This window comes from Impatiens glandulifera, chromosome 9, assembly GCF_907164915.1.
Source record: "Impatiens glandulifera chromosome 9, dImpGla2.1, whole genome shotgun sequence".
Classification (NCBI taxonomy): domain Eukaryota; kingdom Viridiplantae; phylum Streptophyta; class Magnoliopsida; order Ericales; family Balsaminaceae; genus Impatiens; species Impatiens glandulifera.
Window position 1 is genome coordinate 34,481,068 of NC_061870.1, and position 23,415 is coordinate 34,504,482.

Below are 23,415 nucleotides of genomic sequence, written 5' to 3' on the forward strand. Positions count from 1 at the left end.
TTAAATAAATAAAAAAATAGTTAATTAAACAATAAAAAATAATAAAATTATGTCACAGCTTTTACGTTACAACAAAATTTGAGTAGACTTTAGCCCACCCACCCTTATTCTAGATTTGTAGACTTTCAAGTATAAAATAAATAGTAAAACATATAAAACTACTAGATTTAAGTAAGAGACTAATGAAAAAAAAATATATCATAATATTATAATATTATATCAAGTGAATTAATTTAACTGGAAGAATTTTAACTAATAAACTAAAATAAATGTAGATGGTTGTAATTACATATAATCAAGTTAATGTGGTCCATGAATAAATTTTGATTTAAGAAATAGAATTAATATTTTTATTTTAAATTATATATTAATAATCATTAATTTTTAAATAATTATTTGAGGTAGAAATTCAAATATCATAACTATTATTATTATTATTATTATTATTATTATTATTATTATTACCCACTCTAATTAAGTTTATAAAATTTGATTTTTTAAATATGAACTCTACTCACTTAAAATATCTTGAGGGCCACGCTCCTCAAACTATAAAATCTAATATAATAAGGTTTAATCCTTGTATTGTATTAGATATTATCATTATATTAAATATTATTATAATATTTAACCAATTGTATTAGTTTTTATTTAATTATAATTTAACAAGTTAAATAAAAAATAATAATAAAATTAATTATTTTCGCCTAAAACACTCCCATTAGCATGAAACTCCTAGTGAACTAAGTTAGGGTTCGGGATCTTATCCCGAAAAATGTTATATATATCTAATTTCCTATTTTTTTGAATTTAATTTAATATTTGTTTATCTAACTTTTAAAAATAACAAAAAATTATATTTTTTAATTGATTCATCCTAACTTTTTTCTAAGACCATTTATACCCCTCTAATTCCTGGATCTATTGAGATTATTATTGAACTAACTTCAATATCAAGCAATAAACTATAAATAGTGATGATTTGAATGTTGAATGTTAGTAAGAACAAAAAGAAATGTTAGACAATCTCATTTTCATTCATTCCTGGTAATGAGTTGGTTTCTCATGATTCACCTTTCACGCATGAGGGCTATATATTAAAATCCAACCAAAAAGGTAAAAATATAATATTTCTGTATTTCATTAATTGTCCCAAACCAATAACAAAATTAAATTTCTATCTCAATTTTAATAGAGAAGGAAAGAGACTCGCCAACTACCATGACCACCACGCTTGTCATTATGGTTTCCTATGTTTTTTATTATAAACAAAAATAAAATTATTTCCCCCCCTGCAATTTGTGTAAAACAAAAAAATTAGGAGATAATTTCAGATTTTAGTCCTTAATTAATTTAATATTAAAAGTTTTGTCCTTACTTTTATTTATATGAACAACATGTGTCTATCTATATGACTATATCTACTTTCTCCCCTCTTCTTCTTCCTTTAGCTTTCCTGCTTCTGGTTTCTTCAAAGAAAGCAACAATGGCGATTACACTGTCTCTGTTTCAAATTAGGATTAGGTTAAACCCTGTAATAATGTTGTTCTTTTCAATCCTTATTTTCCTCTCTCTACTACCAACGGGAATGTCAGATCTGGTCGCTGATAGGTCAGCCCTCCTCTCTCTCCGATCCGCCGTCGGCGGCCGTACTCTCCTCTGGAACACCTCCTTGCAAACACCATGTCAATGGACGGGAGTCCAGTGCCAAAACGACGCCGTCACAGCCCTCCGTTTACCCGGGAATTCCCTCTCCGGCGATATCCCGGTCGGCACCGTCGGTAAACTAACTCATCTCCAAACACTCAGTCTCCGGTTCAATTCCCTCTCCGGTTCACTCCCTTCCGATCTCTCATCTTGTTCAGAGCTTCGTAATCTCTATCTACAAGGTAACCATTTCTCAGGCGACTTACCGGAGTTTCTGTTTACTCTCCACCGACTCGTTCGTATAAACCTCGGCGAGAATCAATTTTCCGGTAAGATTCCGATCACTTTCAACAATCTGAATCGAATCAGAACATTGTATCTAGAACACAATGAGTTTACAGGTTCAATCCCGGATCTATCTCTTCCAAATCTAGAACAGTTCAATGTTTCGTATAACAAATTAAACGGTTCGATTCCGAAAACCCTAAATTCATTACCGGTAACTTCATTCACCGGAAATTCTCTCTGCGGCGGTCCTTTCAAACCTTGTTCCGGCAATGCAACAACTTATCCGGCGACAGCAGTTTCTCAGGTGAATATAACCAGCGGCAGTATCAACAACAACAGGAAGAGGAATGGTTTACCTGCAGGCGCAATCGCAGCTATTGTGATCGGATCTGTATTAGGGTTTATCTTTCTGATTCTATTACTATTCATCTTCTGCCGCGAAAAGAGCGATAGAATTAGCAAGTCAAGTTCAATCGATGTAGCTGCAATCGAACATTTAGATAATGAGATAACTGGTAGGAAGGCGATCGATGAGGTAACTCCGGCTGATGACCGAACTACTTTAGTAGCTGCTGCTGCCGGAAAGCCGGCGGCGGCGGATACGACGGAGGAGACGGCGGCGGTGGGTAAGAAATTGATATTTTTTGGGAATTCAGCTAGGGTTTTCGATTTGGAAGATTTGTTGAGAGCTTCGGCGGAGGTATTGGGGAAAGGGACGTTTGGGACGGCGTACAAGGCGTTGTTAGAGATGGGTAATATGGTGGCGGTTAAGAGATTGAAAGATGTGACATTGTCGGAGGTTGAATTCAGGGCTAAGATTGAGGCGGTCGGAGAAATGGAGCATCAAAATCTGTTGCCTCCCAGGGCTTATTATTACAGTAGGGAAGAAAAACTTCTTGTTTATGATTACATGCCCATGGGAAGCTTGTCTGCCCTTCTTCATAGTAAGTTCTATCACTCTGATTTTTCATATAGAAAACGAGAATTTGGTGTTATAAATAGTGTCGGAATTATATAGTAACACTTGATTGAACTTAAATCAAATCACGCGTTGCTATATCATTCACGACACAGTCATATTTTTATTCTCTATTGTTACTATTAGTTTACACACAAATTTTAATTTTAAATAAACTCTAAATAATCAAATATCAAACCAGCCAGTCCCTAGTTTTAGAATTTTAATGTAAACATCAGTCTTAATCAAAGTGTGGAGAAAGAGATCAATCCAAGTTAGTAAAAATATAGTCACAACTACTTAAATATTATATTATTTAGGTTGGAAAGTATGTCATTTATGAGTTTATTGAAATAATTTTTTTTATTTGATAGAAAACTTTAAATGTCATTAATATATAATAATAAAATAAATTATTATTTATAAAGATAATAGGATGTTTATTATGATTTGATTATAAAAACAAGTAAGTTTGAAAATTAGTATTTTTTGATGTGAAAGAAGATTATTTGATTCAAATTATTAATATATTTGTTTATTTAATATTTTAAATTTAGATAAAATAATAAATATCATTTATTAGATAATTGAATTTAATCTTAGGCTTGTTTAGTCAGGAATTTTTAAATAAAATTTGATTTATTTAAAAATTGTTGATTGAATTGAGTTCTAAGAGGGGAGTAGTTTTTTATAAAAATACTTAAAATGATATTAATATATAAATATTTTAATTAATCAATTGAGTTATTTAATTGATTTTATTTGAATTTTATAATAGCTCAGCCGAATGAGCTTTAAGCCTTATCAAAATTAAACTAATTTTGTTTGATATAGTTTATTAGAAATCACTAAATAAACTAATGATTGACAAAGGGATTTATAATATATGATTTAATCTCACATAAGCAAGATCCATAATTATTGATAAACAATTAAACCCCATCAACATACTAAAAGGAGGAACATAATAATTGAGATGATTTAACACCTTACCTTATTTGATGTGATGCTCCTTTTAACAACTCCTCATGCTTTATATATTTTTTTCTATAAAGGCAACAAGGGAGCAGGAAGAACACCACTAACTTGGGAGATAAGATTAAACATCGCGCTCGGATCTGCCCGAGGAATCGAACACATTCACTCCCAATCACCAACTGTTTCTCACGGAAACATAAAATCATCGAATGTTCTTCTCACCAAATCAAATGAACCTCGTTTGTCTGACTTTGGTCTAAATCACATAGTCAGACCGTCTTCAACTTACCCTGCACGGTTTTCAGGCTATCGCGCACCCGAAGTAACAGAATCCCACAGGGTCTCCCAACAAGCCGATGTGTACAGCTTTGGGGTGCTCGTGTTGGAACTTCTAACCGGAAAGGCACCCACAAATGGATTTCAGAACGATGAAGGTGTTGATTTACCAAGATGGGTCCGGTCTATAGTTAAAGAGGAATGGACTAATGAGGTATTTGATAGCGAAGTTACTAAATATGAAACTGTTGAGGAAACAATGGTTGAGTTGTTGCAGCTCGCGATCGATTGTACGGCTCAGTATCCTGACACTCGGCCTTCGATAGCCGAGGTCAGACAGAAGATTGAGGATCTGAAACGATCATAATTGTCTCATCGTGGTTTATATAAACATGGGTGTGGTTGTCTTCTTCTTTTTCCTTTCCACAAGTTGAATATGTTGTTATTAATGTATTTGTAATGGTTCAATTTCTTTTGTTTAGTTGTTTTGTATTTGGTTTTATTGTGTAATTAGATTTCTACCCGTGGAAGCTAATTAACATTTCTAAAAATTCTCCTATAATGATTCATTTCATTGATTAATCTAATATATTTAGTGGTTAGACTTTACTTATTTAAAATTAATTTGTAGATTATCCTTCAGAAAATAAATTATCACACTTTGTCACGAATTGTTCATGTGGTAATTTTTTTCTAATTAACTAAGTTGATAATAATGAAAATGTATTCAAAGTAAATAGCCATGTTCAGGGAAATGACCGACAATTTTTGTTCCGAACATGACCATATTCGGGAAATTTCGGGACATTTTTTCCCAAACATAGCACTATTCTGGAAATTTCGAGACATTTTTTTTCGAGACATGACCATATACTTTTTTTCAATTTATTATTTTTAGTATTATTTATTTATCTCTCATTTACACGTGACTGACCACGTCAGAATAGTCAGATTAGTAGCCTTATTTTCGTTTCGAATTTCGTTTCCTATATATTTGTCACGATTTTTTAATATAGGGTATTTAATTTAATTTTTTTTTAAATATTCTCTTAGTATAAATATAAATCATCGAATAGATTACATTGAAATATTATATTATTTAAAAAAAAAAAAAAGATTGATGGGTTATCATCTATATCCATTTATATTCTTATGCATTTATTTTATTGATATGGTTATTAATTTAATGAATCTTTATTAATTTAATGTAGCTTTATTAATTGACCAATTTTTTTTCATATAGATTTTTGATAAAGATAATTGTCCAAATGGATGTAGGTTAATATTGTTAAAAATCTGGTTTATTATATAGAATTGCAATAATCTTGGTTAATTAAAATGTTATCATATAGAAAATAAATAAAATTAGTATAATTTTAGCCGCAAATGATTTTTATTTGGTTGTCAAATATCAGTCGACGCCAATTCTCTCTCTCTCCCAGTCGTTCTACTCTCTCTCTCTCTCTCCCTTCGTAGAAAACAATGTCTTCGTTAGGCCGTTCAGGGGGAAATGGAGGAACCGGAGGCGGTGCCGGCGCCGGCGCCGTCTCTCTTCAATCGCATCTTTACTTCTGCTACCAGTGCGACCAAACAATCGCAATCACTCCATCACCAAATTCAGAGCTATTTTGCCCCAACTGTAATGGCAGCTTCGTTGAAGAGTTGGAAAATCAATCTGCCGCCCCTCTTCCTCCCCCTTACCCTGGTTCCAATCCCTTCAGTTTCACCTTCTCAGGAAACTCATCTGGATCCCATCCCCTTTCATCTGGTCTCGGCGGTTTCCCTATCGCCTTTTCCACCTCTTCGGGTGGAGTAGGAGGAATTGGGGAAGGGATTGAAATAAGGAACCCGTCAGACCTTTCTTCTTTCTTTGGAACGGTTAACCGATCGGATTCCTTCCAAACCGCAGGTGAATTCAATCCTCTTGCATTTCTTCAGAATTATATGAACACCCTGAGTGCTGGTGGCGCTAATGTTCAGTTTGTAATCGAGAACAATAGCGGTGATGGGGGAGGTCCTTTCCGACTTCCTTCCAATCTAGGTGACTACTTTGTTGGTCCTGGTCTTGAACAGTTGATTCAACAGCTTGCTGAGAATGATCCAAATCGGTATGGTACTCCTCCTGCATCAAAATCTGCTGTACAAGGTCTTCCTGATATTAAGATTACAGATGAATTGCTTGCTTCAGATTATTCTCAGTGTGCAGTTTGTAAAGACACTTTTGAATTGGATGAGCAGGCAAAACAGATGCCCTGCAAGCACATGTATCACTCTGATTGTATCCTCCCATGGTTGGAGCTGCATAATTCTTGTCCTGTTTGTAGATATGAGCTTCCTACTGATGATGCTGACTATGAGAACATGAATCGAGGAAACCCTACTGCTGCAAACGTGGGTATCCCATCTGGTTCTTCTGCCTCAAATGTTAATAGTGGTGCTAGAGGTGGAACTTCTAATGAGAATTCTCAGAACCCTGGCTCGTCTGAAAGAAGGTCTAGAATATCTTTTTCCTGGCCATTCGGTTCATTTGGTCAACCTGCAGAGACAAGCAACAGTGGAGCCATGAACAATGCTGGTCAAGGAAACAACTCTGCTGACAACAATAGTGGTGGTGGTGGATCCAACTCAAGGACTCAGACTAGGGAAGAAGATTTGGACTAGAAGTGATGTTTCTGTAAGTTTTCTATTCCAATTATCGAGCTTCAAAACCTGAGAATTTGTCCTGATCGAATTAGCTTCTTTGGTTATAAAGAATTATATCAGTTAAAATAATTTTAAAACTTGGTACAGGATCTGTGTTATTTCTGGCTTTGATGATATCACCTTGAGTGTATCACTTTCCCTGTAGTTGTTCTTTGCTTATGTGTAATTGTGTTATAATTTTCTCCAAGACTATAAAGTTATAGTTGGAAGTTCTTATTCTAGGTTATAATATTGATGTAAAACTGTAATTAGATCATGCTATTCTCTTTTAAAAAATATGTGCATACTTGTAAATCTCTGAATTGAAGTTTTGAGCCCCACTCTTAGTCTTAGTAGTCTAGAAATATGTTGGTCATGGCTGTGGGTGGGGGATCATGTTAGCCACCCTCACAAATAAACCCGGGTCAAAATAAAAATGTTAATCCATTTGAAATAACTATATATGTTGACTATGGGAGAGAAGAGACATTGTTTATATTCCAAACCAAAGGTTATGTTAATAAAAACTAAATTCCAGTAGTTGCAGTATATGAGACTATGCTTGGGAAATTATGTGAATATGTATGGTTTTTGAATTGCTCAGTTAATGTAGATTTGTCAGTTGAACTGTGGTGATTTTTTGTTGCCTAAATGAAGATTGAATTATGTTTTCACTAACTTTTTGGTTAATGGATAACGATGATCTGAGTGAGTTCTCTCCAATTTATGCAGTCAGAAACATCACAGCAAGGATAAACAATAATTGGATTACAAGTTATGCATTGAAACCTGAGTTAATATGTTTTCTTTTACTATTCTGAAATCTGAATGACTTTTTAGCTGGACTGGATGTATGAAATTAGATAAGTCCACCGCTTAAATTCCATTGGATGTGAAAGCTGTGAACACTACCCACATCCAGCTCCTTCCTGAATAATGGAATATTGAAGATAAAACAAGAAATTGCTAGATAAAGTTAGACCAGGACTCAATTCTTGTTAATTGAAATAGCACCCATCTCTATCTATCAACTCTATCCTTATTTTTAGTTCCATTGGTTGTACTTTTTATTTTCTCAGTGGGTATTGCGCTTTCCACATTGTTATGAAAACTAAGGAAGATTAGTGTTTGTAGAAGAAATATGAACTAGTATGTTGTTGACTCATCCAAAAGCTTTGAGTTGTCATTCAAAACCCTAATCAACTTGTTTTGAGTCTTAATCTGGGAGAAGTAAGTAAGATTGAGCATTAATTAGTGTTTGTTTTTAAGTTATATCAATGAAAGATGTTGTTTATTGCAGGGAGAGCAGAAAGGAGAATTTGCATTGGACCTGCATCTGACTGTTATTGGTGAAAAGTGGAGTGACCTCTATTTATTATTAAAAGCTCTAGCCATTGGTTTGGTTTGGTTTGATTTGTGTCAAATTTTGGTCATTTCATTTCTCCAAAACTTGTGTTGATTTTGCATGTCCTATGCACTTTACTCTACAGATCAAATTTTTTATTGCTATCTTCATATGAAAACTGGATTATAGTTTTTGTTGATGGTTAATCAAACTTTTCCATCATTTATATATAGAACTATATTTCATGCAATGTCTCTTCTTTGTAGCACTAGTAGTAGTATGTTGGTATTCTCCTTTTCTTTTTCATTTTGCTGGTTTTTTTCTCTTAAGGGCCTCATATTGACCCGAATTTATTCCTCGGGGAGACTAGCAGCATAATCAGTAAATTTAAGTGGAATAAGTCTTGAATTTAAGATATACTAGGATTGTCATACTGGAATGATGAGTTAATTTCACAAATCATATTATTACCATTTGGGATAATTTAATTATCTGTTTGTATAGATTAGACTGTAACCGTGAGCATAATTGGCTCTATTTTGAATTATCTGTTTGTATAGATTAGACAAAATATAATTAGCTCAATATGAAAACATTTTTTTCTTATCTGAAACTATCAATAAATAACTTAATTTCATATCAATATAGAAATAATAGTATAATTGAAGTGATAAAGAGTCTTAAATTGAAATAAAAGATACTGTAAGAGTCAAGAGTTGAAAAGTACAAGATAATATAATAATTTTATTTATCATTGAATTTAATATATATATATATATATTATAACTATTACAATTTACTCATTAAACAAAATGATGATGGATCAACTAACAAAAACCTTCATAAAATTATTATTAATTTCTTTGCCCATCTTAATAGAATTTTGGGCCCACTGTCAATTTCTAGTATATACATTTTTTACAGTTTACCCAAATCAATCACTAACATCCTAAACAATTTATAAAAATCACTATTAAGTCAATAATTGAACTAATTTTAAACAAAATTTCTAGTAAATTTATGCATGTAATATAATAGAAACCATCCATTCATTAAATAAAAAATATAAATACATGTAGTTAAAAATATCTATTCAAGTTTCCACTTTTTAGGTATTGTTTGTATGACAAAGCTGCAATTGATTTCATTTTTGACATATGAGCTCCATTAGCTGTCGCCCACCCACAATGCTCAGAATTTTTACAAAGATTAAATCAACCCATAATCTCTTTATAGGAACATTTATGTCCTTCCAATTCTTGAGAATAGCTACTTCATGGGCTTATGATAAAATCTTGTAACAAATTCTTTGAACCATTTTGTTCTAAATTATAAATGATTCTTAATTGTTTTATAATTTGAAATATTGAAGATAAAAAATATTTTAGTTAATTCACAATACAATCTGTTTTTCAAAATTTTCAAATATGGATTCAAAATGGCAACCAAACAAGACAGTAATAATTAATACCATTAACTTGAGTCAGTCAGTCACTACTACAACTATAAATTCCAGAAAAGATTAATAATTATAAATGAAGAAGCAAGCAATGGTAACCGGGTCGGGTCATCAATGGTGAGGACAGAAAGTGACCAAATAGTTGCTACCGGTGCAAGTAGAAATACTAGTCGGGTCATCATAAGCATAAGAATAAGCCCTAGGACAAGCCGTCTTAAAAATTCTGGAATAAGCCGTCGGCTTACACGACTGAGGACTACCGAAGCTCCCGGTACAGCAATACCTAGGCGAATTAAACGCAGAACACGCACTCTTACAAGCCACAACACTCCTCCCATCCTTCCCCCGAACCTGAAGTCCGACCGGACACATCTCGTTCAGATCCGTTACACAACCGGCATAAGTACAACGACCGGTCCCCTTAAAAGGCGTTATAGATATAGCCAAATTATAACCGTCGACCAAACTCACATCATAAAAGTCTTGATCGGCGCCCAAAGTTATTTCGGCTAGAGTCGCCGGAGGTGTTCCGCCTAAACCGTTGCAGAATAGTGAACCGCCACAGTCACCGGTGGCGCATTTTCCGTGACCGGTCGCATCGAAAGAACAGCCGTGACGACCCCAGAAACGACCCGACCAGCCGGCGGGCATTTTTAGAGAGTAGGCCTTGTTTGGTTGAAGTTTAAATCCACCACGGGCTAGGATTGGTGATGTTGCACCTGGCTGGATACCAGGCCAAACTGGGTGTGTGCATTTGTTGAAGAGAGTGATTGTTGTTCCAGATATCTTTCTCACTGCAATTTAATAATAATAATAATAATCAACGGCTCAGATCATCTATACTTTATTTGCTTTATTAAAATGACAAGTTTAAATATATTATATTATAACGATACCAAACATCCTGATAAGTGACAGACTAATTATTTTAATAATAAAACCATACTTAATTAAATATACATTAAAGGGATTAAACTTATTAAAATAACTGAGACAAAATACTTTAGATCCATTTATTTGTTTTTTTGTTTTTTCTGAATGATGACTGAAAGCAGGTTGAAGAACCCTAGCTAAGTTCTGTAAAACTTAATCTATCAGATCTGAAGATTTAAGACAGGAAATGATAAAATGGCCGATTTATGCACAGGAAAATAGTGGAAGAAATGAGAGAGGTACAGGAGATACAGATCCAACAATGTCATCATCATGCATTTAGTAAAACATTGTTGATAGATATAAACCCTAAACCTAAAAGTGAATGGAATGGAAGAAGAAGAAGAAGAAGAAGAAAAACCTGCAATGTTGGAGAATAATAGAGAGAAGATGGTGAGTATCGTCGTCGTCGTCGTCATGAAGCGTGCTTCCATGGCTGAAACTGTTTCTCAGTCTCTTTCTCTTTCTGTTTTTTGACAGCTTAAAGCTTGAATACATGATTTTATAGAGAAAACACCCCGGGGGCCTCGTTTGTTTTGTGATTATCATCTTTCTAAATTTATTTTATTTTCAAATTTGGACATCTTTGCCAGATTGGTATCAATGCACATTATTTTTATTTTCTTTTATAAAATATATTTTTTATTTATTAAAAATAAAGTTATCACATTATTTTCATGTAAATTTAATAAATAAACAAATAATTTCTCACCTTATCAAATATCACATTTTCAATATATACAGTGGGTTTGTTTGAAAACCCAAACTGATATATTGAAGTGAACGGATATTTTTTTTAATTTATTTAATTATTTTTTATATTTTTATTTGTTAATTATTTGATATTAATTTAGATAAAATAATGTTTTAAAATATATTTTGATTATGTGTATATTAATAAATATTATATTATACTAATTATTTTATATATTTTTATTATTTTATCTTAATAACTTAAAAGATGAGTCAAATAATTCAAAATTAAACCAGGACATGATAATAAGGATGTGATTCAAAATAAAAATAAAGTTGAGGGGACAAAGTTTTAGTTTTGTCAATTTTGATTCACAAAATCGATGAATAGTTGGGGCTTGTTTGATATGGTTTATTTTATTTATAAATTAAATATGTTATTATTAGTTATGATTTAAAATAGTATAAATAAACATTTTAGAATATTAATTGATAATGCAAATGACTAATTATCAACCTATATTTTGAAACTTAACTTTTTTTATTTAACAAATATAAAATAAAAAATAAATTATTTGTAATTTTAATAATAAAAAAACATATCCATCAGAGTGAAAAATGTGGAAAAAGTGGATATAATCCAGAAGAAGAGAAATCAAGGTTCATGAATTTTGAGTGTTATTTTAGTTTGTTTTTTTAAATAATAATAAGAAGAAAATATAATTTTCTAAAAATAAATATAAATTTATATCAAACAGGCCTTGCATTTTTGGTGGGGTCTAAATTAGGAATGAGAAAGAAGAGGCAAAAGTCCGTATGGTGTCAGCTCAGACCCCACTCATAAAACAAGTGCCTTTTTCTATGCAATAACAATTGAGAAATCTGAAGGTTAAATATATAAATAAGCCCTCAAAGTTTTACACCATAACTAAAGTATCCATTATTGTACTTCTGGTTATTGTCTACCTACACCGCAACCTAAGATAAAATAACATTACATTTTCTGAAATTTAAATAATATATATATATATATATATATATATATATATATATGATAATAGGTCTAATTTTAAATAATTAATACTATTTTTATTGACTTTTTAACTAATTAAATATTAAAATACATTTATTTATTTTAAAATATATATAAATAAGCAAAATTATTAATTTATTTGGATTATAAAAAATAAAAAACATCATTAGTTAAATAAACAAAATCCTTAATATTAAGTACCTGCAATAATTCATTTACTAATTAGATAAAGAAAAAAATTAATTTCTCAAATTACATATTATAATCATTAACATTTATATTCAAATTTAAGTAAAAATGATTGACATTATTAATTTTTTTTAGCTCTTATAAATTTCCACTAATCTGTATTTTTCATTATATTTTATTTTTTCAATATATAAAAACAAGTGGTCTAAATTGTAGTAAAATGAGTAATAAAAACAATAATAGTTTTCAAGTAGGTTTGTTAAATATTCCGTCAAATAAACATAATTATTATTGTGGACAAGTTGGAGTTGCATGACAGCTATATATATATATATATATATATATATATATATATATATAATTAAAATTGTTTTTCACTAAAATTATAAATTTTATTAGGAAGTCATCAAAATTAAATTTAAAGTTTTTTTATTTTACTTTTTAATTATTATCTAAATTGTAATGTAATTTTTATTACTCTATTTTATTTAATATATAAATTATTTATAATAATGATCTCAAAATTTTAATGTATTATATTTTAAACTTTGTTAAAAAGTATTTTTTTTCTCTATCATCATTTATCATTTTTTAACTAGTGAGGTGTTTTTTTTTTGTTTTTTTTTTCAAATTATCTCTATAACTATTATAAAAATATATTCACATAAAATAATTATATGTTTTCATTTATAATATTATTATTATTATTTTATTTTTACACTTAAATTATCAAATAAACATTTTTTTAATAACTAATTATTTTAATTTATTAATTTATTTGAATAATATATATATATATATATATATATATATATATTCTCATCAATTATATGATTTAATTAATTAATCAATCAAAACATTAAAATATCATATGATTTTTAATTCTTATTATTATTATATTAATTTTTTTTCTTAAAATAACATTTTTTTTATAAATTTACAACTAATTTTTTTTAAATATATTTTTTTTAAATAATCTAAATTCGAACAAAACTAAACCTAAGAACAACTCCAACCGAACACCAAACTCATACCCAAAATCCCATTTTTCGCTTCAACCGAACACAACTTATACTCAAAACCTCTTTTTCATTCCAATTGATACCAATACCCAAACTCAAAATGAGTTTTCCTCATTTTCCCTCTCCTACAAACGCATATATGCGCACTATTCATGAAACTCAATTTTTTTTTAATTTAACCCCTAGACTTCATTTATGTCCATTTTATACATTAAACTTATTTATATAATTTATTATTTTAATTTATTTATATGATTCATTTAATTTATTTATATAATATTTTTGTATAACATAAATTTATAATAATATTAAAAAATATATATATATAATAATATTAAAAAAATTATAATAATATTCAAAAACATTATAATAGTAAACAATAATTTTATGTTTAGTTTGTGTATTGTAATTTTTGAATTTTTAATAATTTATTTATAATTAAATTTAAAATAATGGGGTGATATTGTGGTGTAATTTATAATATTGTAAAATATATGGAGTGATATTAAAAAGTTATAAAAATTGATGTAAAAAATAATATCATAAGAATATTCTTCTGGGTTTGAGAATAAGTTTTTTGATTGGAGAACACTTACTGTTTGATGTGACATTTAAAATAAAATGAGTTTAAAAATGAATTTTTTGATTGGAGATGGTCTAAGAAATAGTAAAGATTAACTATGATTTTGAGAAGTTAAAAAGAAAACATGATTAGGTTGAGTTCGTTACTTCCATTTATACATATGGATTATTATAAAATATATTATTTATTTTTAATAAATTGTCTATTTAGATTATTTAACAAAAATATTTAAATATTATAAATATTAATGCTTAAATTCATTTTATTTTATCAATCACCAAGTTTGATTTGGGTTATAGTTTTAAGACTTTACTGTATTTTTTATAAAATTTTCATTTTTATTATATTACTATTATTCTAATTATTAATTTTATTTTATTTTAATATAAAAAATATCATAATACTTCAACAAATTAAAGATTCGATCAAGTAGCCAATATGGAACAAGCTAGAGTTTAGTTATGGAATTTTTCTATCAAAATTTTATTATTATATTTTATTTATTAAAATCTCAAATCATTTATTTTTTATTAATAATTTTAAAAAACAATAAAATAAAAGGTCCAGGTCTATACATACATACCACACATATTACCTATAATAATAAATATCAAAAAATTGTGTCAGAGAGAAAGTGATGAGAGAGGAGGAAAATTTGTCTGTATGCACATTTATAGGATTTTACTTTTGTGACCGAATCTATAAGCAGTTTCAAAAAATGTTAAAATTTAATCACAATTTATCTAAACAACTATTATTTAAATTGAGACATTCACATGATTATTATATATATATATTTTAATTTAAAAGTGAACTGAAATTATTCATATTTTAATACATATGGTCTTTGATACACTTAAGTTGCATCAGTTATTAAAATATAACTTTTAAAATATCAATATATTTTGGTTGGTACAATATATTTGGTAATCATACAAATCATTTTATTTTAAATTATGACATCAGCATGATGATATTCTGTATGGGGTTTATTTTGATTAATTTGACGTTACCTAGGTTTAATAAAAGTCGATTTAAGAGATAAAAAATTACGGTCCATAAATGGGAGTGTCTTATTAATTTGTATATCAACTTCAATAATAGGTTGCATTTTGGTTCATTATATAATTTTTTTTATTAATTATGATATCAATAATTTTATACATTTTCTTTTTTATAATAAATATGTTGTTAGGTATAATTTACATTAAAATTGTAAATGTTAGAAATTTTATCTATTTTTTCTTTCTTTTACAAATCCCAAGAAAATTTAAATGGCTGTATTCCAAACAAGGCGCAGAAACTGTACAATGACAGAAAATAAATGAACTCACTCCCAACATCGATCACATGCTCGGGATAAGGGCATGGGAATCTATTCCTACTACTATGCAATAGTCTGAATTTATTTTAAGCTCTTGTTTGATTTATATTATTTTTTAATGAAAGGAAACCTTTAGAGCTTGTTTGATATTGGTTTATTTTGATTATTGTTAAATTTTTTTAAAAATATCTATCTTACAACACTGTCATCCTAACAATTAAATTATTTAATTCTATCAATTAAAATATTATTAATATAATTTTATTCAATTTAAATATATATATTATAGATAAATCAAGTTATTTGATAATTAAAATGATATCAATAAAAAAAATAATTAAAATAATAAAATAACCAACATCAAACAATTGTGTAATTTTGACCAGTATTCTATTTTTGTAAAGAATAAAATAATATTTTTATTGAAAACCAAATAATTCATAAAAAAAATCTATAAATGGAGGGCATTATTCATGAATGTTAACAACATTACATGACATTACCCATATCTACCTATCACATCTAATTCTACCATGTCTTAATACATTAGCTTTAAATAAATTATAAAAAAATAATTATTTAAAATTGATTTTTTACCAATACTGAACTAAACATTAATTAATTTCGAAAATATCAATATTAAACCCCCTGAATTTCTTTACTGTATTCAAGGTAGTGGCAAACATCCCGGGGCTAGGGAATAACTACGCCGCTCAAGGCTCAAATATATATTTTTCTAATTTTTATTATTTAAATAATTAATTATTTTTATTTAATTTTTCATTAATAAAATCAACTAATTAAGTTATAATTTATCTTTTAGGACCATGTGGATATGAACAGTTAAGACTTTTTTTTTTTAAATTAGAAAGATATATCACAAAACTAGTAAAGACTCATCAAACTTACACTTACAACGTCAGTGTCGGGTGAAAATCTTCTCGCTCAACTCCATCAATCTTATGGGACAATAAATGAATAAATATTAGCATCCTTCAAAATAAGAAGCTATTTTAAATAACATGGTGAATCGAATTCAGTGCTAGCATACTACACTTGGAAAAATAGAAGCTACAAAAAAATTAAATGTAAAAATGAGAGACATCAACTTATCTCGACATGATGAAGAGAAGAAGAAAAAACTCCTGGGAGTGAGAATTAACTTAATTGAATCCTCCTCGAGAATTTCTAGAGAGAGCAGGCAAGTGGGAATTTGCGAACTTTCATTCTTCCGTTTAGTGCAAGTGCTAGAACATCATACTCCTCGACATACCAAAGTTCAGAAACCGTTGCCTTCCATTAGAGTACAATAATCAGAAGAAAAAAAACAATCATCATCCAAAGCCAATCAATGAAGATATATACATCATGACTTTGCGTTTTAAAACAGAGCTAGCGAGTGTTGATTTGTGAAAGGAGATATACATATTTTGACGTGTGTATGTTCATTTGATCCATACAGATCTTCCCACAATCTAACGTAAATTGAAAATTTTGTCTACTACTTACAATGGTTACATGTTCTGTCTCTCAGATTTTACATCCTTGAGCTTTGATGTTAGAGAGAACTAACTCTATATTGATGTTTTTTTTTCTATAATTTTGATGATCCATTTGTGCTCCAGTGTTGAGTTATTTATACATTGTTGTTTTAAAGTTTAAAAGATGTAGAACTCTATAGAGTCGTAAGGAAATACCTGGAATCCCTTGATTTTGACATTTAAACTTGAAACCAATTCATGGAAAAATTGTAGGTCTGATGTTCTATTATCCTGCAAAATAAGGATTTTGAACCAGATTATTAACATTAATAGAATAATGACATTATAGCATGTAAAAGATTATTAAAAAAAAGTCATGGATGCTTCATAAAAACCTTCTTAGGGTTTTACATTTCAATATCTTTATTCAATGGAACTTTACTAGCTACTTATATTATGTATGAATGCAGATCTTTACTTTGCAAAGTACTTTCAGAGATAACATAATAATGGAGGAGGGATAATACATTTTGACAGGCAGGAAATGTATAAAGCCATCCTATGAAAGACTACTGTTAGCAAATATTTTGGCCAAAAATAAGCCAAATAAGGGATTTTGATCTTGCCCAGAAAAAAATAATGTAATATGAAACATTTAAAAATTAACATGTTATTTTGGGGAGCAGCAATGCATCCCAAATTTGGAAGACTTACCAAAAATGAAGCATTAGGACCTCCTAGAAGTCTCGCAAATGAGGTGTGAAGAATAGCATCATCATACTGACAAAGGGATAAAGGGCGACAAATGCTGATTAGTGAATAGAGTACAATGGAAGCATTCTTGTGAATATGCTTCAGAGCTAAAACAAAAATTGCCATGCATTATCAGGGAAGAAGAACCAAGGTAATGGTTGTTACTTGTTAGTCACTGACTCACTGTCCAGATAGATATAGATTATTAGTTAAAAAGGAAAACTTTGGTTCATTTTATCCTTTTTACATGACCTTAACCTTTCAAAACTTACAAGAAACCCATTAGTCTAATTAATTTGGCTAACAAGGCAATATGGAGGAAAATCCATACTCTTTGACTGGCATGAAAAATAATAGCTTCAGTTAAATTATTCTTACAAGTTGTTTCTTTGGGGCTCGAGGAAGAGCAGCTTTAAGTTTAGCACGAAGAATTATAGGATCAGTCCCAGAAGTAACCTACACCAGAAAAAACAAAATATTTTCTACATTACACATTTTCAATAGTCCAGAGGAATAAGAAAACAGCTAAAGATCTAATAATCAATATTGCCTAGGAACATTATAAGCCTGTATCAAACTGAAGTTATCGACAATGGATCAGTGGTGAGGGAGAGAAGGAACTTCCGCACCTCGCCTCACAATTTTAGTACTTATAATTTGCAATTGAAGTTGAACTAAACTGAATAGGCTTAGGCCTACTTAAGTGAAACGTCATATGCACAGGATCGTAATTTTATTTTTAAATGGAATTACATGAAAGATAAATGGACTTTGTGGAAATTGAGATGAAGTATGATAAAGTTTCATCTTGATCATTTTTTCATTAGAGATGACTCTTAAAAAAACCGTGAGAAGAAACCTTTAGAAGATCAGTAGCAAGAGGGAGCAATGTAGATGACCTTCATTTAAATTCCTAATTTGGATGAGGTAAAATGGGTTAACCTGCCAACATCCTAGAAGCACACCTGTTGAGGTCAAGACGACCCTATCCAAGACAATTTTCAATGGGCAGAGTACATCAGCAACATCTTTGACACCATTTGCTTCAGCTTCAATCTGACAAAGTAGCAGGAGATAATAAGTCCACAATTACTAAAACAACACACACAAAAAGGTTTTACCTCTGCCTCTGTTGCTAGAACAGGCTCAATATGGTGTGAAGCATGGAACATGCTGAAATGAAATACACTGGAGTTTTGAAACCAGATTTCTGAAAATTCAATAAGAAAGTGAAATTGACATCTCATATAACAAACGAACATGAATAGAACAACTAATGGTTCAATAGTCTCTTTGAAGTTAAAGACAAAAATCTCTCCAACCTCCCAAAAATCTTCGGAGACAAAATTTCCTAATTTCAACAGATATGTGTATTTAGAACAAGAGCTTACTGTTATTAAAATGGGGAAGAAATATGCTCTTTACAGCCTCCCTGAGAAACCAAGCAAATCTTAGTGAGAGATGGAATGTGGAACTAAAAATAATTTCCATCAATCATCTACGAATTGTGCTACAAGAATGGTTTACATCACCTACATGCTGATTCTAGGCAATATGAAGCATTGGAAATCTAATGGAATACACTTTCACTTTTTAAGTAATTCTCTACTTATTCTAAAACTTGAACCAGGAGATTCTTATCATCCTAACATGAATGTAGATTGTAGAGGCGCGCATAAACTTTGAATTTGCTAGACATAATTACAAGATCTGCAAACACAGAGTGCCGTTACAAGCAAATCCTTTTAACACTTCACTTCTAGTTTGCCAAATATCCATTTAAGACAATAATCTCTCATCAAATTACATATGTTGCAACTACATGGACAAGTCTAATGTTGACAGTGGTAGAATTCAAGCAATATCCCAAGATGATAATAACATTGGTCCACTGGTAAGGATAAATATAAAAATAAGATTCAGATAGAAAGCCTAACGCATCTTACGATATAGGAAGCGAATACTCGGTGCTGAGATGTAAAACATTAGCACGCACAGGCGGTTCAGCAGCCTGTCAAGAACAGTAAGGAAATAATCCATTCATTAGTAATTCAAAGAAATTTAAAGAGCATAACAAATACATATATATATTTACCTTGAGAATTGGTGTTACACTTCCATCCTTTAGTGCGAAGAGATCTGAAAGTGACAAAGACTGAGAAGTTACTCCTTGCTTAATAAAAGCAGCACCATGCTCATCCAGATCCATCTCCATTTTATCGTACAGTCTAGACCTCCGCTCACCATAGGAAAGTGCATTATTATCTGTCACATCTAAATTACAAGGTCACCAAACCGCTAAGCATATTTAGAAATATAGGAGAACTTTAGAACAAGTATAAACTACAAGAAGAGCCAATCCTAAGCAAACGATTCTGTGCGGGAGACGACTATATATCCATTATCGTCCATTCAGAAATCCAATTCGAAGTTATAATAATTGAATAATGGAACAATAGGCAAGATGAAGGGGAAACACCTGAGGGTGGATTAGGACGATCGGGAGATGAAGAATTCTGGAGAGCCATCTGTAGGAGTGCGTAGAAAATCACGGCGGAGATGAACCAGATGAAAACAGCATTTGCTTTAGAATGATTCCACCAATTTTTCGTCCTCGCCATCACCAACCACCGTGAGATTTCGCGATCATGTTCAAATCGTCTTTAGTGAGAATGACTGAGTTTCTGAAACTATGCCACGCAAAGCTTCTTTGACATCAAAATCATAATAATGATTATTATTTATTTAAACTACACATTTTGGATTTATTTTAACAATTTAAAATCGATTAATTTATTGTTTAGGTGATATTTATAAATAAATAAATAACTCAATGATTTATTTATAGAGCAAATTAAAAATTAGGTGATATTTATAAATAAATAAATAACTCAATGATTTATTTATAGAGCAAATTAAAAATTTTGATGATCAAATTTCTGATAATCGATATCATTGACATTGTTAAAAACAAAATTCCAATTTATACACAAAAATCTTATTTTTTATAATTTTAACATTAAAATTCCAAAATTCAAATAGTAATCCAATACAGTAAATAAACTCAAAATCAACTCAATTACAATTTAAAAATGGATATGAAAACAATACTTAAGCTGACACCTAAACCAAATAAAACAAATTTGAGATAAAAAGTCATACACTATGATAAATGAAATGAAATTTTCTTGAGAATAGGTTTTATTTATGGATACTTCAATTCACTGTGTAGTCACCACCAAGGTTGTGGGAAAATGAATGACAAAACTTGTGCTCCATTGATCAGTTCACACAGTAAATATTGTCAAAAATATTCCTACAGATATATAAAAAAATAGCAACATCAAGAAGAGGAAGAAAAAGAAACTGGAATAAGATAACCGCATTTAGCTAGCCCGAAAATCAAGGAATTGGTGTAATTTCTGCAACATAAGTTCCTCATTGCTGCTAGTGCTAGCTAACCATTCCTTCTTAAGACAACCCCCTTTAACCGCAACAATCATCTCTTCATGAAAAGCAGACACAATGCTGTATATCGAATTACGTAGCACATCCGCAACGGCATAAGCCTTCAAATAGATAGGACCGTCTCTTCTTTTAACCGCAATTGCACCCGCTCCTCTCTTAACTGTACTAGCTGTTGCCCACTTGATATTCCCAGGACCCATTAGGTAATTTGTGTTTTCCAGACTCTGTTTTTTCCCCATTAAAGTCTCTATTGCAATTAAGCATGACAATAATGTCGACATCACTGAAGCATGGCTACCCGAGAGCTGAGCAACCCCATATCTATCTTCCTTGCGAGATCGAGCAGTCAGCGTAGACAGAGTTCTCGCACACCAAATGCAAACCTGTATACCAAAAATTGTCAAACAAACAAATTTCAGATTCAGACATTTATTAGTTGTTTCTTGGAAATGGACAACATATACCTACCTGTAAATTATAAAATGCTTGTTGGAGCCTCGAATTAGATTCAGATTCCGTGGTGGACGATTGTAACTGGGACCCTAATTGGGGGGTTTTGTCTACAACAGTAATTTCTAAACCCTCATTCAATTCTGCAGTCAGATGTTCTAGAGGCCTCAAACATATAGCTACAACACGTTTGTAGGTTTCCCCCGTTTCTTCAAAAAAGGCTGCTCGACGCCACATATCTACATTAGACTCACTGACCATATAAACATCCAAATATGCAAAGAATTGCATTAGCGATCTGGGACTGCTTTCCTCCAGTGCTGCAAGAAGAGGCTCACTTGGATTCGTTTCAACAGCTGCTGACCCTTTTGATGGCGCAAATACAAACCTTTTTGTATGTAGAACCTAAATAGGGTAATCTTTATAAGAGTACAAATAATAGTATACATCCAACGAAAAGATAAAGATTCGGAATTTAGAAAACCAAAAAGCTTGCAAGGAGGATGATGGTTCTAGGGTTGATCTTGGATTGGTTGGTTCACACAAAGGTCTCAAGAAGCTAGTAATTAGAAACAACATAAAGAGATTTATATAACATACATCCTGCTAAGGAACTATACAAAAATGTTTACCTGATGCAGATGATGACTTAATTCCCAGCAAAGGGAAAGTGTGAAAATTCCCACCCATATTTTGATTTCATCAGCAATTAGTTTCAGAATAGTGACCTGACTCCTAGAACTGCTAAGAGAAATAAGAGCCAACAGAGCTGAGAAGAGGTAAGCTGCAATGGAGATCCATAAAGCCTGCCTGAAAGCAGAAGGGAGTCCCATCTTGTAACTGAAGAAAGGAGGACGCTGTAAATAAAACCACCCAGAAATATTATAAGTAATCAATCAATATGCCTTCTTTCAGTTCAGTCAATACCAGGAAATCGAACACAATGGAAGATCTAAAACAATAAAAGGGATGTACTTACTTGAACAATAGGAAATTGCAACACCCATAGCCCTTTATAAACGTAGTGTATCCCGTACAGGAATCCAACAACAAGGCCTCTGAAACCGATATCTCCGGTGAGAACGAACCAATTAGACCGTGAAACGCAGTTCCAGGTTAGACAAGGAAGAGCTAAGAAACCAGAGAAAGTGGAGGCCGCCACGAAAAGGATAAAATTTAGGGAAACCCTAGCTCTTCGGCGAAAATCAGGGGGGAATGGCTGTCCGCCGGAGACAAATACAGTGCGAATTAGTCCAAAAGAAAGCTCCAAAGGGTAAGCGCATGAGAGGGGTTGAGGGGATGAGACGAAGAAGAGGGATACAGAGAAGAGAAGAAGAGACGAATGAAAAGCAATAAAGGCGAAGAAGGCGATGAGAATGGAAGGAGAAAAGAAGGGCGAGAGGATAGATGATTTGAAGAGTAGGAATAGAGATGAGGCTTGAACAGCTTGCCATATAAGAAAGCCTAAAAATCGATTCTTCACAACGTCTTCATATGAATCGGGACTTCCTCTAGATCCTCCGCCGGCGGGAGACATCGCGTTTGCTTCTTCCCGGTCAGTAGTAGGAATAGCCGCCGCCGGCAGTGACTAAGTTCAAAATGAAGAAAGGCGCAATCAAGTTCAGGTCTTGAGAAGAAGAAGAAGACATGCCCCTTTATTAAGGGAAATCGCTCTATTTGAATTGATCGTGTTCATTTGGCAAATTTAATTTTTCTACGTACCTAGGTTTGACGCTTTTTTTTTATAAAAAAAATATTAAATTATTGTAACAAATATAATATTTTTTATATAATAATAACTAATTAATATTTAACAAATTTAAAATATTTTCTTAATTAAAAAAAACATTAAT

The 23,415-nt window shown here is 30.9% G+C and overlaps 5 protein-coding genes across 6 annotated transcripts; 2 read left to right on the forward strand and 3 right to left on the reverse strand.

Moving 5' to 3' along the window:
* Positions 1-1,421: 1,421 nt before the first annotated feature.
* LOC124914987 (probable inactive receptor kinase RLK902) lies at positions 1,422-4,726 on the forward strand. Its single transcript, XM_047455627.1, has 2 exons — positions 1,422-2,879; positions 3,949-4,726. The coding sequence occupies exons 1-2, from the start codon at positions 1,487-1,489 to the stop codon at positions 4,512-4,514; spliced, it is 1,959 nt and encodes a 652-aa protein (XP_047311583.1). The 5' UTR covers positions 1,422-1,486; the 3' UTR covers positions 4,515-4,726.
* Positions 4,727-5,566: 840 nt separating this feature from the next.
* LOC124914988 (E3 ubiquitin-protein ligase RING1-like) lies at positions 5,567-8,424 on the forward strand. The gene is made up of 2 exons (XM_047455628.1): positions 5,567-6,821; positions 8,130-8,424. Exon 1 carries the CDS (start codon positions 5,630-5,632, stop codon positions 6,806-6,808), a length of 1,179 nt encoding a protein of 392 aa, XP_047311584.1. The 5' UTR covers positions 5,567-5,629; the 3' UTR covers positions 6,809-6,821; positions 8,130-8,424.
* A 1,189-nt stretch (positions 8,425-9,613) lies between these two features.
* Positions 9,614-11,060, reverse strand: LOC124914990 (thaumatin-like protein). Its single transcript, XM_047455629.1, has 2 exons — positions 10,928-11,060; positions 9,614-10,427 (listed from the first exon to the last, which is right to left on the reverse strand). The coding sequence occupies exons 1-2, from the start codon at positions 10,998-11,000 to the stop codon at positions 9,745-9,747; spliced, it is 756 nt and encodes a 251-aa protein (XP_047311585.1). The 5' UTR covers positions 11,001-11,060; the 3' UTR covers positions 9,614-9,744.
* A 5,275-nt stretch (positions 11,061-16,335) lies between these two features.
* On the reverse strand, positions 16,336-20,333 carry LOC124914851. 2 transcript variants are annotated; one of them, XM_047455467.1, is made up of 10 exons: positions 20,124-20,333; positions 19,740-19,909; positions 19,591-19,655; positions 19,036-19,076; positions 18,766-18,854; positions 18,587-18,700; positions 18,023-18,100; positions 17,606-17,671; positions 17,108-17,182; positions 16,336-16,703 (listed from the first exon to the last, which is right to left on the reverse strand). In XM_047455467.1, the coding sequence occupies exons 1-10, from the start codon at positions 20,263-20,265 to the stop codon at positions 16,599-16,601; spliced, it is 945 nt and encodes a 314-aa protein (XP_047311423.1). In that variant the 5' UTR covers positions 20,266-20,333; the 3' UTR covers positions 16,336-16,598. The 2 variants fall into 2 exon arrangements, with proteins under 2 accessions (XP_047311423.1, XP_047311422.1); XM_047455466.1 differs by having other exon boundaries at positions 19,740-19,918.
* A 480-nt stretch (positions 20,334-20,813) lies between these two features.
* On the reverse strand, positions 20,814-23,211 carry LOC124914850. Its single transcript, XM_047455465.1, has 4 exons — positions 22,542-23,211; positions 22,195-22,419; positions 21,581-21,967; positions 20,814-21,495 (listed from the first exon to the last, which is right to left on the reverse strand). Exons 1-4 carry the CDS (start codon positions 23,097-23,099, stop codon positions 21,031-21,033), a joined length of 1,635 nt encoding a protein of 544 aa, XP_047311421.1. The 5' UTR covers positions 23,100-23,211; the 3' UTR covers positions 20,814-21,030.
* Positions 23,212-23,415: the final 204 nt, after the last annotated feature.

Coding starts and splice junctions, on each gene's coding strand:
- LOC124914850 (XM_047455465.1), bottom strand. CDS start 23,099: ATGTCTCCCGCCGGCGGAGGATCTAGAGGAAGTCCCGATTCATATGAA. Junction 21,968..22,194: donor TAAGTCATCATCTGCATCAG/GTAAACATTTTT, acceptor TACCCTATTTAG/GTTCTACATACAAAAAGGTT. Junction 21,496..21,580: donor AAGCATTTTATAATTTACAG/GTAGGTATATGT, acceptor TTTGGTATACAG/GTTTGCATTTGGTGTGCGAG.
- LOC124914990 (XM_047455629.1), bottom strand. CDS start 11,000: ATGGAAGCACGCTTCATGACGACGACGACGACGATACTCACCATCTTC. Junction 10,428..10,927: donor ATTATTCTCCAACATTGCAG/GTTTTTCTTCTT, acceptor ATTAAATTGCAG/TGAGAAAGATATCTGGAACA.
- LOC124914851 (XM_047455466.1), bottom strand. CDS start 20,265: ATGGCGAGGACGAAAAATTGGTGGAATCATTCTAAAGCAAATGCTGTT. Junction 18,701..18,765: donor TTCTAGCAACAGAGGCAGAG/GTAAAACCTTTT, acceptor CTACTTTGTCAG/ATTGAAGCTGAAGCAAATGG. Junction 17,672..18,022: donor GAGCCCCAAAGAAACAACTT/GTAAGAATAATT, acceptor TCCCTTTGTCAG/TATGATGATGCTATTCTTCA.
- LOC124914988 (XM_047455628.1), top strand. CDS start 5,630: ATGTCTTCGTTAGGCCGTTCAGGGGGAAATGGAGGAACCGGAGGCGGT.
- LOC124914987 (XM_047455627.1), top strand. CDS start 1,487: ATGGCGATTACACTGTCTCTGTTTCAAATTAGGATTAGGTTAAACCCT. Junction 2,880..3,948: donor CTTGTCTGCCCTTCTTCATA/GTAAGTTCTATC, acceptor TTTTCTATAAAG/GCAACAAGGGAGCAGGAAGA.